Source organism: Strix aluco, chromosome 5, assembly GCF_031877795.1.
Source record: "Strix aluco isolate bStrAlu1 chromosome 5, bStrAlu1.hap1, whole genome shotgun sequence".
Lineage (NCBI taxonomy): Eukaryota > Metazoa > Chordata > Aves > Strigiformes > Strigidae > Strix > Strix aluco.
Window position 1 is genome coordinate 13,484,327 of NC_133935.1, and position 17,269 is coordinate 13,501,595.

The 17,269-nt window shown below is 47.9% G+C and overlaps 1 protein-coding gene across 2 annotated transcripts in view; it reads left to right on the top strand.

The window, feature by feature from the left end:
• Positions 1-6,850: 6,850 nt before the first annotated feature.
• The window catches only part of CREB3L2 (cAMP responsive element binding protein 3 like 2), an 83,675-nt gene continuing 73,256 nt past the window's right edge, over positions 6,851-17,269 (top strand). For both annotated transcript variants that reach the window (XM_074826015.1, XM_074826016.1), the window contains exon 1: positions 6,851-7,056. In XM_074826015.1, coding sequence (XP_074682116.1) covers positions 6,949-7,056 — 108 coding nt within the window. In that variant the 5' untranslated portion in view covers positions 6,851-6,948. The remainder of the gene's footprint in view (positions 7,057-17,269) is intronic.

Sequence of the window (17,269 nt, forward strand, 5' to 3'; positions counted from 1 at the left end):
TCAGAAGGACAGAATTACTGGTACTGTTAGAAAAAAATTGCACAACTAAAAGGTGTTTCATTCTATTACATGGAGAAGTGGTGAAATTCCCACTGTAACACAGCGTGATGTGAACAGGGAAAGAAAACCATTAGAGGTGACAATTTCCTGCCTTCAGAGCTGGTGGGATTTTGTATCTCCTCTCTCAGCCCAGTACACACCAGGGTTATTTATAGTTTTTGAAGCTTTTCCCTCTACAGAATCATGATCTTGTTTATGTTTCTGTCTGTGAGCATTGTCAGTACTACCAAAAACTTCAATTCTTTCAGTTCAGCATTTATTTCTGGTTGGGTTAATGCTCTAACTAGTATCCTAGCCCCTGTCACTGGCATATTGAGGTGTTAGATGTACTGGAAAAGAGCTCCTTAAAGGGGTTGTTATCCACAGAAGATTGTGCTGTCTTTTTAAATAGGAAATTTTGACTTTAATTCCCTTAACTACTTGTTCAGCCTGAGCTGTTGTACTGCTGGGAGAAGTTGGGATGATGCACTTATATAGTAGTGATCCAAATACAGTTTGTGTTTGGTCCACACAAATTTTTCCTGGTAGCTGAAAGCTGGCGTTTGCCTTGAGCTTTTCTTCACATCTAGGAGGTCTCGAGTGAATGTGCTAAACCTCTGTTCGTTCAGTGGTTACCTCCTTTTTTACACTGCTGTGGTGGTGGAGCTCAGCACAGCTTATGGCAGTGTCTGCTTTGGAGCATGGGAACTGGCCTTCTACTCTGCTCTCGGAGTAGAAGCAACAGCAATGATTTCCTTTGCTGTGCATGGAGTGACCAGAACCATCAGAACTACTCTCAACGACTGCTGCATGGCTCATGCTAATCTCTGCCCCTGGCTCAGGATGGGGACAGAGCTGAGCTAGCATAAGGGATAGGATTAGGTGCCAAGAGAAAAACATTTGCTCAAGAACTTCAACTTTTCTTGCTTTTCCGGTTGTTCTATTTAAAGTTGCTAGTACACTTTTAAAGATTGACTTGCTACAAAGACAACGTATACCTGCTTTGAGAAGACACTGAAAAGCGGTGAAGTATCTTGAGTGTTCATCACAATTTTGCATTAGGGTAGATTTTCACAAATCATTCTACATTAGCAATAAATACAGTCACAGCAAAAATAACCAGTGGCAAAGGTATGTTGTGTGTTTACATCTTATCTCTGCTTTGCTGCTATGTGGCAAAGTTAATCTATAACTAAGTGATTTTGGTTCTGAGAAGATCAGGTGTGAAAGCACCATTCCTACAGCATCTGAGTTGGGGTTTTTATATGGCTCGGTACTTGTTTTGTGAGGAAATGTTAAAGAATGGATGTGGTATCTACTGCGTTAAATACAGTGATACCTTGTTTATAACTAGGCAATGAATACTTTTCCACACTGTCCCTTGGTAAATGGCTTTCAGCTTTTGCTTGTCCATGTTAACCTCTTGTGTAAACTGGATTAAGCAAACCCTTACTGCTTGCATTAACTGGGACATTAGAAGTGTTTGACCTTAACAAGGAATTTATTTTATGTATTTATGGAGATAGATTAGAAGAGAAAAAATAGAGACGATTTCTTTTTAAAATGACAGAGCATTTTAACCAAGTATTTGGAGGATTTAACAGCCCTGAGACAGAGCTATTCTGATCTGCAAGGCAGCTCAATGCCACTCAGTTATTTCTGTCTGTCTGGTGTAAGGTGTAGGAAACCTTCTCCTGTGCTTGTTTCTGTGGCCGTAGTGCCCTGGTTTGAGGAGGACACCGTGGGCATTGTGTCTGTGTCACACAGCAAAGAATATTTTCAAATCTAATTGAAGTGTGTCCTGTATTGGGGAACAAAGACACAATTCCCCCAACCCCACAGAACGCAGAGAGTAACGGGAGGGCTGTTTGTGAAGTGCGACTTGATTTCTGTGGCCGAAGCATCTTCTCTTGCTTCTGTTTCATGACTCATAATTTCTGTGGACAGAGTAACAGGATGAATTAAGAATGACTGAGGGCTTGGACTGGTACAGAATTACTAGAGCGTTTTATCAGCAGGTAGGTACCTTGGGTTCTAACCTAGCCAGAAGACTTTCATCCTGGTGAGGGCACGGTGCCTGGCATGAAGGGGGTAGGTGTTTGAGCCCTGTCCCAGCTCTGCTGTGAAGACCAGCAGTGCCTCTGGGGGCCTGGTAAAAGCCCACGCAGAGAGGCCATGAACTGCAAAGGCAAGAAAGCTGGATTAGTGCTTTGGGAAGTCCCTGGGTACAAGAAGTAGGAATATTCTGGTAAAGGGGACTTGCGTTTCTGTCAGAATCTGTCAATTATGTGGGTTTAGTAGTAGGCTGTCTCCAGTACTAGTGATCCCACTTCTTTCACAAGCGTTCATGTCAGAAAAGGAAAATAATGCCAGGATTGTGGGAAGAAGACATCACTATTCTCAAGCACACCTTCTATTTTTAACGCTGAAATTTCTGTGGTGGAAGCCTCTTTGCCAAATAGTTGAGCGTGTCTGTATGTACAAACTAAGCCTTGGTGGCTGTTTTAACTTGGTGATGGTGAGCTTCTCCACACAGCAGCATGATTTAGATCTCATTTACACAAGAAATTTGCTCTGTTAGTGCGTTACCGGGTACTGGGTAGTGCAAATAATGTGTTTGCACATGACACACAAAGAAATGAGCTTCCATGGGGTTTCTAGAGAGACATCGTCTTGTGGGAAACATGTGTTAGTGTGTGTGAGATTTCTTCTACTTGTTGCTTTATGTGCCAGATAAAAAATCAGCTCTTTACCATACTTTGCCATTTCAGAACAACGTCCAGCAACTATTGTGATTAGAAATTGATCACTTGGTTATTCTTTGCATTCTTAGTCCTGCAGTTTGTGCCCTGTACTCTTTAAGAGGTGCTAAGTTTGTTGAAGAAACCTTCTTTTATGGCCATTTTCTATGCCTTTCAAGGGGTAAGATTTTTCATTTGTAGCTGGTCAAAACCCTAGCAATTGTTATCCTGCAGGCTTTGTTGCTATTTGTTTTTTTCTTGCTGGTTGACATTTCAAACTTATTTGAACAGAATGACTGTAGAAAACGGATGGTTATCTTGATCCTAGTTGTCACAAGTCAGAAAAATGTCACCTGTAAATATTTAATGAGCGTTTGTGCAACTGACCTGATCGAGAACTGAGTAATGATGCGGTCGCAGGAGTCGCAGCTTCTGTAACCCGGATCTTCAAGGAAAAGAGAGCACCTTTCCTTTGCCAGGCTTTCTGTGACTTATTAGGCTTGTATTCTTGCTAGCTTTTTTCTTTGATATTTAAAGTAAGTGATGTTTGGAGCTCTGCCTTAACAGCCTCCTCTTTCTTAACTGGTTGGGTTTTCTGTGTGGGTTTTCTGTATGTTTTTTCTGTGTGGGCTTTCTCCTCCTTGCAGAAAGGCGACAGAATGCTCAGTGAAAGAAAGCTGAGCTCTCCTCTCAGCCCTTTCTCTGCAGAGAAACCTTTTTATCTTCTTGTAGATTGTTGGTCAATTTTTGCACTGTCCCCCTGTATTGTAGAGTGAGTTCAAACCCTTTTCAGAAGTTTGTGGTGAGGAAATGGTCTTACACAAAGGGAGAAAAAAAAAATGCTCTTGGAATTAGATGAGTTGGAATTTAAAAATATACTAAAGCTGCTCTAAGAGGAAAGTTATGAAACAGAAAAAGAGCCTTGATTTTCAGCATGCTAGTAACTATTGAAATCAACAATTTAAAATCTCCAAGCAATATGGGATAAAGTTAGGAGGATAATTGTGTCTGTATAATGTCCTTGCTGGTTTTGTGGCACATTCCACAGTGCCCGATTTCTGATGTAGTGTCAGTTTGTGAGCAGCAATGCATGACACATTAGACTGCTATTCCATGTGTTGTATCAGGACACTGAATAATTAATATTCTCTGGAAAGGATTATTTTTCTCCACTTTTGTCTCATCCTTCTTGGTGCCCTGTATATGCTGCCAATTTTTAGCAGAAACTTGCTAATACAGATTTCTTTTCCCAAGAAGAACTGGTGCTTCGGCACAAAAACTTCAGTGTGGTCTGTATGCTGTTAGTTGCCACCATACAGGGTCAATTAGTCATACTTCCTTACAGAGTCTCAGGGAATTGTTTTAGGAATGCTGAAGCTTTTTAGACGTAGCCTCGAACACTAATTTTAATAATATGGCAGGAGGTGGGCAGGATGCCCAGTTACCAATGTCTAGTCACCAGTTTACCTATATCATGTTTTGGTATCAGTATTAGTATACCAATATCACGTATTGGATAGTAGCCCCAGAAGTGGATAGTCTCTGTGTATCAGAATATTTCAGTAGCCAAAGAAACCTTCCAAGATACTTATGAGCCCTCAGCAGTACTGTGTACACAGCGGCAGCTGTGCCTCAGTACCAACGTTTCAAGAGAACCCTTGGGGAAGCGCAGAGGGGAGAGGGACACAATTCTACGTGATGCAGGAAGAGTGGAAACCATTGGGAAAAGCAGCGCACTGTTTACCCACAGTGCCTAATTTCCCATGAGCACTTTACCCAAGGGGAAGTTCAGAACTACGCACTGTGCAACTTGTTTCCTAAATAAGTATTTCTTCCTGAGAAACGTGTTAGGATGAGAAAGTTCAGCCTAGTACTGTTGGTCAAATACCAGTCCTTAGGAGAACCTCATCCTCAGTATGTTCAGCAAATGAAGTTGCAGTCACCCAGTCAGCACTTTCTTCTTTTAAGGTGGCTTTTATTTTGTTGGCTTACAAGGCAAACATGGCTCTCCCTTTCACATGGGCAACGCATCAATTTAGTGCCCCAGCCCAAAGAAATTTTCTAGTCACAGCAGTAATTTTAGAAGGATCTAATGTCAGCCAACAGAGTGATGGAGAGCCTTTTGTTAAATGGATTATCACAAGGCCAGAAAAGCTGTGAAAGTAAGAACACATCCAATGAAAACACGGAGGTTTCTGGGTAAGGAACTGACCTTTACAAGTTTCACAATCTGCATCTCTGGACTGGCACAATGGAATTGCTTTGACAACAGTGCCTGGCACTGCCAGGACACAAGAAGTTTGTACCTCCGGTTGGGCTTGCCAAAGTGGTAGGTAGCAATTCAGGCGCTAGTAATTTGGCTTTAGATGTTTTCTGTGCTGCTGAGGGCATATACTGGACTGACGGGTTTCACAATGACTTAAAATAACTCATCTTTGCAGGAAGATCTTTGGGCCAGTTAGGGATTTCCTCTTCATACTCTTCACCAAACAATGTAGCTTTTGTTACACTTTTTTACATTATTTTTTTTATTGGTCAAACAAAAAAAGATTAATAAATCTTAAAGGGACAACCCCAACAAAGTCCCCATTATTCTTCCTCTTTTTGTTGCTGTTGTGCCTCATGGGTGCCAGGAAGTCTTTATGACTTTGCTGTCCTCAGAGGGCTAGTCTAGGCTCTCCTTAGCGAGGACCCTATCGCTTATGATTGCACAAGTGTTTGCTCTGAGTGAATGAAGGTGCTGTGCCGCAAGAGATGAAGTCTAAGTGGAAGGTCTAGAAGAGAGAGAACGTATCAGGAAATCCAGTTATGATTCATGCACAATGCAGTGTGAAAATGCCAGTTAGCGTTGAACTGACCCACAGTGAAATGCCTTGATTGAGTTCCAGGAGCTGAAAGGAAGCGCTGAAGAATGCCCAGTTTCTTGAATCATAAAGATCTGGCATCTTTCATTTTTAAAGAACGATGAAATGTCAGTGTTGTCCCGGTTTGGCATGAAAGCGAGTCTTAAAATATCAGAATTTCCCATTGACTGGGATTATTTTTACTGCTGGTTGATTAGCACGCTGGGAATGGTATCAGGCAACCGAGTACTCGATGCTGCGGATGTCATGACTGCACAGTTTTAAAGTGCAGTTTGTCGTAGGACTTCTGGTTTTTTACGAGGTGCGTTCTGACATGTTTTTCTCAACAGGTGAGCTGTGCTGTCTTATCAAATCATGAGCTGATTTTCATGCCTCCTCCTTAACTAAACCAAAAGACCCAGGTGGCCGGTGACTTACAACCGCCACCCCCTTGCAGTTTATTCGAACCCGGGCTGAGGGGGTGGCGGGGGGCTGCCCCGGCCGGTGCCCCCTGCAGGCTCCCCATGTGGCTGAGCAAGGCCGGCCTCGGCCGCCTCCCACCGGCGCCTCCGCTCGTTCCCGCGAGTAGGGACCCCCTTGGTCTGTCTCAGCCCGGTGCGGCGGCCGTGGCGGGGGGGGGGCGCAGCCACAACGCGGGAGAAGGCGCCGCGGACACCGCGGGGAGGCGCCGCCGAGCGCTCCGGCAGCTGCCCGGGCCGGCAGGCGCCGCTCCGAGCCCCGGCCCCGGCCCTCACAGACCCGACGCGGCGGGGGCGGGGCGGCGCACGGCGGCTGCAGTCTTGTCGCTGCCGCGTTGGCTGGCGCGCCTGTCGCTCCCGGCGCCCCCGGCGCTCCATTGGCCGCGCGGGGCGCGGGGGGTGTCTCCCCCCTCCCGCCGTGACGCGCCGAGGGGCGCCCCCGCCCACATTCCACAGCTGGAGCCGTCCGGGGACCGAGCGCCGATTGGGGCGCGGCCCGACGGCCGGCCGCGCTCCTCGCCCCCCATTGGCGGCCGCGGCGGCGGGGGCGGGGCCTGCCGGGGGCGTGGCGCGGCCGCGGGGCGGTGGGGGCGCGGCGCGCAGCTGGCGGGGGTGACCCGCCCGCCCCGGTGCCCGCTCACTCCCGGCGGCGGTGGCGGCGGGGACGCGGCCTCAGCGCGGCGCCGGGCCCGACAGCGGGGCGGGGAGCGAGCGAGCGGCTCCGCGGCCCATGGGAGCGGGCGGCGCGGCGTGAGCCGGCAGTCGCGAGTGGGCAGGGGGAGAGCGCGGAGCGGGGGGGGCGGTGGATCATCGGCCGGCGGGGGTGCCCCGTTGCTTGCGGCCGCCATGGAGGTGTGCGAGAGCGGCGGGGAGCAGCTACCGCTGCTGCACTGGGACCGCAAGCTGAGCGAGCTGTGCGAGCCCGCCGACCCCGACACCCTGCTGTGCCACACGGTGAGGAGCTGCGGGGGCGGCTCCTGGCGGCGCTGTCCGGCCGGAGCCGCCGGGAGGGCGGGGGTGGGATGGCTGAGACGCCCCCCGCGGGCGGCCGCGTTTCGGGGGGCCGTGGCAGCGGTCGTGCCGGGCGCCCTCGGTCGCCCCTTGGGATGGGCTGGGTGCCGGGCGGGTAAAGGCGCTGCGGCCGTAGCCCTTCGGCCAAGCGGGGCTCGGCCTCGGCCTCTCCCCGGGCCCGCTGCCGCTCCGGGCCCGGCCTCCCGGGGGGAGCGAGGTGCCCCCCCGCCAGGCGTTGGGGCCGCGGCTCGCCCCGTCTGCGCCGGGGTGTCACAACTTCCTCCCCTCTGCGGCCGGGCGCAGCCGTTGGCGGCTCCTGGGAGTCGGGGTCTCGCACCCGGCGCTCCGCCCGCAGCCCCCCGTTCCCCCCCCGCGCTGGCCGGGAGCCCGGCCCTGGCCGCGCCGCTTCCCCGCCGTGGGCAGCCCCCTCCCGCCCCGGGGTCCCTCTTTCCCGTCAGCGCTGACAGCTTCTCCCGGCCGCCCCATTAAGGGTCGCCGGCCGCGTCTCCTCCTCCAAAGCGAGACTCTCCCGGCACCGTCCCGCTCCCCGGTGCCCTCCAGCGCGGCGAGGAAGGGACAGAAGGCCCCGGTTTGTGCCGGCAGCCGGGGAGGGATGTCGTGAACCGAGGGGCTGGCGGGCCCTGCGCTCAGAGCCTGGTCGTTGGCCATCGGGCCAGTGTCGGAAAAGTTGACTGTGCTGTAGACATGCTACGAGAGGTCTTTTAAAAACGTTGATGAAATCTTTCTTGAGTTGCTTTGAGGACCAGCACGGGAAGTTTTAATGACTACTTTTTTTTTTTTTTTGACTGGACTCCCCATATTTTTACTTGTGCAGAATGAATAGTTAGGACAATCCCAAGGAAATGCATCTTGTTATCTCTCTGCTCTATTGTTTCTCTGTTAATCTGGAGGCTTTTTGCAAGCACCAAGATACAACTTTATAAAGCTGTGTAGGTGCAAATCCGAAGTGGAAGTGAGCAGGACCACTTCAGCACAGCGTGCACGGAAGGCTCCTCAAGTTCACTGTTTGTGCAGAGCACAGGGCAGGCGAGCTTGGTGCAGTTGTTGAGCACGTGCTCGAATGGAGACCCTGTGTAACACGGTGGTGGTGACTAGCGTGCGGCAGAGTGCCTGAGGAAAGGTGCTTGGCAGGTGCTGGCCCGTGTGCTGCGTTTCATTCTTGCACTTAAGAGAGTGAGGTGCAAAGACAGTCACCCCACAGAGAGGGACCAGCCTCTTCTCGTGGGAGCAGTGGTGATCCCACGGCGCGGTGTGTGGTGAGGCAGCGTGCTGGCGCTGTGTGGAGATCATGGTGTTAGCCTTGAAAGGCAAACAAGGAAAATGTTACTTCTTGTGTGTGGTACATGGTGGCCTTGCTGATCCGGGATCGTATCCGTCACAAGCTCCAAACCTCGTTTCAGCAGGAAGCAAGCCTGCTGCACGCGTGACTGTCTTTAAACATTGTTTGGCTTCTTTGTCTTTGAAAATTCATGGGCTTTCTTGCGCAATGTGTATCTTCTGGTAGATCCGGGGAAAAGCAATCATATGTTATGGTGGGTTGGTTTTTTTAAAGAGCCAGCAGGAACACTCAACAATGTCCTTCAAACAGCTGTTTCCTTGTGTTTTTTCTTTAACGAGACACAGCCTTTTTCTTTAATAAGAGGAACATTGTGAATGAAATGAGAGACTCTTCGGAGAGTGCTCCCGCTCAGATTTTTACAGTTGTGCTGGGATATTTCCTCCTGCTTTGTTTGGATCCTTGTGATGAGAATGGAGTTGTCACTCTTAACTTTTGTTTTCTTACTTAGTGTTCTCTTTTTTTTTTTTTAAATTAGTCCCCTGAAGGAGATCCAGTGCTTGAGCTAGAACTTGTGGCTGCAGTGACATGGATATGTGTATTTTCTGTCTTATTTCAAGCAGCCTGGGACTTGGTTTTAAGTGTAGCTTGACAAACAAAACATCCTGGCTGTCTGGTGGATGGAAATGTGGTGATTTTCCCTCTGCTGTTTTCAAGTTTTATTGGTGATTTTAAGCTTCAAATGCTGTGATGATGTGTGTTTTGCAAGAGGCAGCTGCAAAAATTTGGGTTGTGACCCCCTTTATTGGGAGTAACAGTCTACCATTGAAGTCAGATAAAAAGTATGAAATCAATTCATCTTTTTCGTTGTTTTTGGAATTCTTCGGAGAGAAGCTCTCAGTAAAAAAAGATAAAAGCAATGCTGTGCATAAAGTAGGTGGAGTAAGGTATTAGGATTTTTAGAGGGGGAAAAAATAGAGGTTTTCTGAAACTAACATTCTCTAGGGGGAAAAAAGGACATTTCTGCCTGTTGAACTTTTTCTTTTGCAAAGTGCATCCTGCTGTGTGAAGGAAGACACTGTGCTTGGTATCATGAAACACAAGTTCTCCATTTACCTCTGGCCAAAACTTCATAGAATCATTTTCAAAAACAAAACAAACAAACAGACCCTCTGAATGAAACATCTGTTCTTCTCCTGGCTTATGCTTTCCATCTGGGAGGACTGGTTTGACCCAGCTGGTTCTGCTGTGTTTGTAAACTTATTGCAGGGTGTTTCTGAAAGGATGGTGGTGATGAGGAGACCCTCCTGCGCTCTGTCCGTGTGAGTGCCCACCACTTGTGCTGTCATCCTCCCGGCTGAGGAGCACATGCGCTATGGCATCTTCTGGTCTTGGCGCGCTCCAGAGGTGTCCCACAGCTGAATGTGCAAGTCTGCGTTCAAGGAAACTTCTGGATGGGCTTAGGAAAGGTGCCTGGGATAGTCACACAGCGTAGGAGCGTGAGCTTGACTGGCGAGGGGGAGGAGGGAGAAGATGACGATGACTGAGGGGAGAGCTCACAAGCAGGAAGAAGGATCAGGGTCCTTTGGCAGTCGGACCTGTGTGCACAGACAGGCAAGGGTGAGAATTCTGTGCCAGCTGCCATTTGTGTATTTTAAGTTAAAATTTAACCTTTTTATGACTACAAAGGCTGTTTGTGGGTCTGGTTGATTTGAAGCTAGTAGACAAGTGTGAAAGTATGCATACACTTAAAAACTTGACCTCTATTTTAAACTGTTCCAGCCTGCCTTAATTACCAGGGCTGAAATCCAGCCTCTCCGGGGATTTGCATTTCTCTTTAACAGCTGATGATTTCACCAGCGCCTGAAGCAGCGTGAGGAACGGTTCCCTCACTCCACTGGCACTGTCAGTGATACCATCGGCTGTTCTGGGAGAAAGTGGGACCTCGAGGAGCTCAGCTCTGGTGTTGGCAGGCAGCAGTCCTTGAGGTGGCTCATTAAAGTCTTCACAGTTTATAGTAATCACCAGATAGCTTTATAGTGGTTATTTTTCCAGACTGGCTTAGTTTCTCATCTAAGAAAAGGCTGAAAGGTTTCCCAGAGGTGTGTTCATGGCATGTGTGACGTGTCTGCATATATAATCTTCATGTGCCCTGTAGCTTTTTATGATTGTGTGTCAGTAATACCATACACTGGCATTGTGCAAGGTATTATTATTATTATTATTATATGCTTTTTCTTTTCCTGGCAGTTGAGCAGAAAGGAAGCATAAAGGCTGCCACTGCCCGAAGGCAGCAGAAGCATGGCCAGGTTGCAAACTCTTCACCTTTGTTCCACTGCTGTTCCTTCCTGTAACACGCAGGCAGGCTTGAAGTGGGAGAGCTCTGCTTGCAGTCATGGGTCTCCGTTGGAGTTGATCTGCGGTTGTACGTGGCCCATCTGGGATGGCATCTTCAGTGACAAATGCCAGATCTGATGCAGATGGATAAGTCTGTTGACAAACATGCTGTGAAGTGCCAACTACCTGTCCCGTTGCTGGATGGGAGATGAAAGGCAGATGGTTCTTATTGAGCCTTTGACATTTAAAAAGTTGTCCTTATTTAATACTGAGGAGGCTGTCTTTTATCACCCATTTTCATGGTTATTTTAACACATTAGCTGCTGGCTGCTGCTTCCAGATGGTAGCAAAATGCAGCTGAATGTAAGTATGACTGTGATCTTGGCATGGCAGATGTAGAACTGCACCTGCCCTACAGGTATGTGGAGGCAGCGGCTGGCTTAAATGTTCAGGTTTAAATTCCCAGACGTCATGTCCTGAGTGTCTTGATGATGAGCGGTTAACTGGAAGATACTTCAAATGCTAAGTAGCCCAAATCGCTTATTCTTTAAAGAGCCTGACTATTGAACTTGAAGTTCACATAAAAAAATTGAAATGCCTCAAATACCCCATTGCTGATGCCATTGTCTGAGCAGTGTTTGAGCTCAGCAAGCCGGTTGCTGTGTCACTAGTGATGCTGTGGGAAGCTCAGCTTTGGAATATGGGTGCAGTGTAGGTTGGTATGAGTGGAGGAGGCGTCCCAGGCCTCGGCTAGCAAATTGCTATCTCCCTGCGAGAGCAAAACCGAAGCGATCCGCCCCTGAAGGTTAGTGTTGGGGTTGCGATTGTCATCTAAGATGAGCTGGGGAAACTTTGTGCCGGCCTTCTTTCCTCAGATGAAAATTGCCCATTACAAGCCTCTGAACCTCACCGGGAGCTTGCTGTGACTCATTTCCTCTGCCACAAAAATGATGGTCACTGTTACTTCATGTTCTGATGACTTCTGCAGAAATGCTGCCTCTGAATGAGCTGCCAGGGATTGCCTCTAGTTTTTGCAGTACGGCAGCAGCAATAGTTAATTTAAATGGACGGCAGTGCTTGATTTTTGCAATCCATGTGTATTTAATTAAAAGTTGAGGTTACCACAGCACATATGGATTTGGAGCTGGCTGTACCTTATTTTGTGGTGGCTGCATGTAGCTCTCAAAAAGCTGATGTCAATGTAGTTCGATCTAATATTTTTTTTTTTTGGTGGGGGGCAAGGTACTTCATTTATTTGAAAGTGGGGTTTGGCCTGTTGCCCATTAACAAGAAAGCTGAAATCTCTCATTCTTTCTTCTCTATACACCTGCATACAGAGGAGCAGACAGCTGACTTCAGGTGAAATATTTGTAAAGTCAGTACCTTAAAGGATTTTGCCAAAATCCTCCAGTAAAGAGGGGACGTGTGAAAGTAAGATTTTTAAATAGTTGTATACAGACTTCGTACAAAGCAGTTGTGTTAAATTTTGAGAATGATTTTTCCATATTAAAAAAAATAAAATCAGGGTCACAACTGCTGAACAGCAGAACTAGTTTTATTCAGTGCCTTGTGCTGAAAGCTATTACCCCCCCTCCCCCCCCTTGTTTTCTTCCCAAATTTAAATAAGAAAACTATTCTTGTTTGCCAAAGGACATGTCAGGTACTCATAATGGGTCTAAATGATCTACAGTTCCTCTAAAAGCTGAGATAAACAGAAGTGGGATACTTTGAAACTTTACCCTCCCATTTTCTGACAGTTAACATTAGAAAAATAAGGGTATTGAGTTGCTGGCTGGTTTCATTTGGACTGGCTGTAACTGTATAGTGAAGTGCTTGATCTGCAGTGAGGACGGGAACTGGAAAAAATATTAGTCTGTCCTGGGACTGACTTTGAAGCATGGTAGATAAGAATAAGCCAGCATTTAATGTACAAAACCACTGGCTTTTTCCCTGATGGACGTGACTGATCTGCAGTGTCCTCTGCAAATGTTTCCTTACTTTGGAAAGCCAGTCATTAAGCGTGGAGCAGGTCCTGTGTGATAGCTGGGGTAAAGGAATTCCATTCATGGTGTTACCAGACAGGGTTTTCCTGTGTCTGGAGTTGTTGAACTTATCTACAGGGATGGGGGAAACCTGTGCTCTTTGCAGGTCTCTGTTTGCACTGTGAAGAGACCCTTCTTTGGGGTCTTTCATAGCTGGAGGTTAATAAAGTTTCTGCTATCCGGGGGGGGGGGCGACGGGGACACGACCAGTTTTTTTATTAAAAGCAGTCTCACTTTTTAGGCTCATCTGTGTCTGTGGAGGAGGCTGATTGACTAGCTGCAGATCCCAGATGGGGATGTGCAATCTGATTTGATCTTTTCGTGTCCCTCTTGCTTTCTGATGCACTGACTTCAGCTGCAGCAGTCCACTTGCACCTTATTTCTCCTCCTCTGCAAGTCTGCCCTCATGCTTTTGCTTGTACACTGTAAGATCAGACCATCTTCGTGCCAGCTGTGACAAATAAAATAAAGAGGCCTTCGACCAATGTACTGCCAGCTCAGACTGTCTCACCTGTACTTCTTGCTGTGTGGCTGTCACCTATACCACCACCTGGCAAAGCCACTTTATGTCCAAGCTGTTGGACAGATGTGGGAGGGAAGTAACTGCTGCAGAAAAAAATTGCTTTGGTGCCTTAGGAGCCACTGTGTGCAGCAGTACTGTGCTGTGGTGACACAAGATGGTGCCCCTGGTCTTGGGGGGCTTGTAAGCTTCCATTAATAGGCTTTTTTGCAGAGCTAAGCTAGAGTGAATGTGCTCAGCTTTGTTATGGCAGGAGCAAGGAGCTAGCACCTTGTCAGCAAGGCGGCTCCCATGGCCCTGCTTGTGCAATGTCTTGATAGCTACTAATCCTTCCGAAGAGCTGTGTGGTCTGTGTCACTGTGGGCTCGTTTTCTCCTGGTGCCTCTGAGCAACCTCTGAGATGCTTGGTTGTTGCTTTGAAAGTGAAGAGATGATCCTTGGAAAGTAACTCTCTGTCTCTGACCAGCCAAGTTATCTTGCTGGCATTGCGCTTGCAGATGGATGCTACTTTTTTGTGCCGTATCCAAATATTGGTTATCAGGCCCTGCTGTCCTCAGTGCTGTCTGTACTCCTTCCTCCCTGCATCTCCAAAAGCTGTTTTCTGTTCACTTTGTAATACTTGATTTAAACATCCGTCATCTATTTCCTCTGTCTTGGGCTGCTTCTCTCCCTTTTGGAGAAGGATCATTTTGTGGGTGAGACTTTAGCAGTTATTGATAACCAGTCAGGGTGATTAACCTATCTCAGTGGCATTTTTCACAGGCTGTATTGGCTGCTTACCTTGAGTTTACGAGGTCCTCTCTTTAACTCCTCTGATTCCCTAGAGCAGCTTTCCTTTTCCAAGGGAGATGGGTTCTGAGTGGTCCTCGAGGGGCTCTCTCACAGGAGAGCTCTGCATCTGTTTTTTCAGGGAGGACACATTTCTGTTGTTGTTCCCTGTCCATCTCTCTGAATCATGGAGATGAGAAATCGGTGCAATCTGGATGCCCTTTGGCTGTGTTTTTTTTCTGGGTGACAAGACCTGACAGTGCGGTTCTGCACCTGGATGTAACCGCAGGCTGTTGTGGCAGCTGCTTGGGAGCTCACTGAGTTGTAAAATCACTTCCTTGCAAGAAATTATCTTTCAGGGGTATCAGTTCCCTGACACAGTTTACCCTGCAGCAGCCCGGGTACTGGTGCTGACGTGAGAGGACAGATAGGAATATTTGGCTGGGAAGAGTGGTGGAACTGCATTTTGGGCTAAAGGAATGTCTAGTGGGAATAGTCTGGGTAGCTTTACCGGTTGTGCTTGGGTGTAGTCCTGATGTGAGCATGCATGTATTTATTTGATCCCAGTGGACTATTATTTGGCGGTCACTGGAACGAAAGGGGAGGAGGAGGCAGTTGATCAAGGATCAATAGGAAAAAGGGTTGTTTGTGAAGAGTGTGGATATGTAGCAGAGAAATGGACAGACCTGAGCTTCAAAGAAGCACTGGTGCTGGATCCAGTCAATGGTACTGCCACCCCTCCATGATGCTGAGTGTTGGTAAAAAGTGCAGGCTGTCTTGGATGCTAAATTGTTTGTCTTCTATAAAAGTGACAGAAACAGTGTGTGAAAAATAAGCTTGGCTTAGGCCACATTTTTACTGGCAAATATGTTACCCTTTCACCTCACTTAAGCGAGTAATAGGCGGTAAAGAAGACAGATCAAAAATGGTGAGGTTTAATAAGGCATAGCAGAGATGGGCATTGTGTCCTTTGTCTCCAGTCTGAGGTGCTAAGCTCTTTGTATCAAGGACTGTCATTCTCTGTCTGTGAGTTGTCAAATGTAGCTTGCGACCGCAGAAAGGAGAGTCACTGAGTTGAGTTATATCAGTGGTAAATGTGTGCAGTAATGATATAAATGTTCTATCAAACAAGGAGTGCTCCCTCTCATGAAGGCGAGTTTGGAAGCAGAGAAGCCAATGTGAGAAAATAAGGAAAGGCTGGTTAAATGGGATAGACCTGAATTACTGGAGCTGTCCCCATAGCTGCTGTCCATCCAAATGTGTAGCTTAATAGTGTCAGTGACCTCTCTGTGTCTTGGAATCTACTCACTTTTTTTTTTTTTTTTTCCATCTGCTGCTAACCAGCTTTCAATCTTCTGTATGTGATCTGGCTCTGCTGTGGTGACAAGCAAAAATCTAATGGAAAAATGCGACACCCACTTCATCTCTTTCCTCTGCCAAGGAAAAACATTCCCCTGAAGCCACGCTGGGGCTGGCTGTGTCCTTTCACGCAATCTGTTAGTCATATGTGGTGAGAAATAGAGACCGGGCTCTCTCATAACCTCTTAGGGAGTTTTGGGCAGGCACCTTAGGGAGCTTCAGACCTTCTTCCTTGCAAAATCTCACGTGTCCTGAGCAGAGATGCAGGACGGAAGTGAGTTGGTGTTGGTGGAGGCTTCTCCCCTGTAGTAGAGGGGCAAAGAGCAATATTGCTGATACACTTTAGTGGCTCACCTGGAGTTGTACATGCCGAACTCGCTCCTCTCCTGCAGCTCTGCCAGGACAAGCCCTGGCTGTTTGGTGACACCCTGGAGCACTCATCTCCCAGCTCTTGCTGGGGTTGAGGTTGCCTGCAGAGGTAAGGTGTGTGCTCCCTTGCGTGAGATGGGTTAATCTCCAGTAGAGAGGTGGAAAGTCACTTGCCCTTGTCCTGCACCGAAGATGTTGAGTGCTGCCCCTGATCTTGGATGTAAGCAGAGTCTTCAGCTGTGGCAAAATGCTTTTAAGCATGTGGTGGCTTGCAAAGCAAGGAAAACATCTTTAAATTGCTGAGATTTGAAGTATCCTGTCTAATTTTCCTTCTCCACAGTTTGGATGCCGTGATGCGAAGGTCTGTAGAAATGAGTGGAGAAAGAGCCAGGCTCTTTACATCACCGCATGACAGGAGGATGAGAGAAAATGGCCATCAATTCAAGTGAGAGAGGTTCAAACTGGTGTACTGGGTCTGGCTGAGCCGGAATTGGTTTTTCCCTGTAGCAGCCCTCATGGTGCTGTGTTTTATGCTGGGAGCTGGCAGGGTGTTGATAGCACACTGGTGTTGTGGCTACTGCTGAGTAGTGCTTACACAGCACCAAGGCTCTTTCCGACATTTTCCCCCCCACAGTGGGACTGGCTGGGCAAGATCTTGGGAGGGGACACAGCCAGGACAGCTGACCCGAACTGACCAAAGGGATATTCCATACTATATGATGTCTGCTCAGTGTAAAGCGGGGAGAAAGGAGGAGGGGGGTGGGGTCACCCTTGGTCCTCCGAGGCAACCACTACACGTGTTGGAGCCCTGCTTCCTGAGAAGGCCTGACATCGCCTGGGAAGTAGAGAATAAATCTGTTTTCTTTTTTTGCTTCCGTGCGTGGACCTTTGCTTCGCTTTGCTTATATTAAAACTGCTTTTGTTTTACCCACAAGGGTTGGGGTTTTTTTTTTCCTATCTTATTTTCTTTCCCCTCTTTGCCCAGTTGAGAAAAAAAGGAGAAGAGGGGGAAGTGATAGAGCGACTTGGTGGGTACCTGGCATTTAGCCAAGGTCAAACCACCACAACTGGTAAGGAAAAACGGCTTCACTGTGAGGATAGCTGAGCATGGGAACAGGCTGCCCAGAGGGACTGCACCATCTCCTTCCTTGGAAGTTTTTAAGACTTGAGTGGTTAAAGCCCTGAGTAATTTGGTCTGAGCTTAGCACTGACCCTGCTTGGGCAGGAGTCTGGGCTAGAGACCACCTGAGCCCCCTTCCAGTTGGAGCTTTGCTCTGGTTCCTTCCACAGTAGTCCTGGACCCAAGGCACTGCCTTGCTCAGGTTTAGATATGGCATTTCTAGGCACTAGTCTGATCCCTGAGTTTTTCATGTCCACATTAAACTGCTGAGTGATTGAGGCCACTTGATTTTGCTGATTTTTCTTAGGAAACTTGTTTCTGATGACCACAGTTTCACAGAAGCA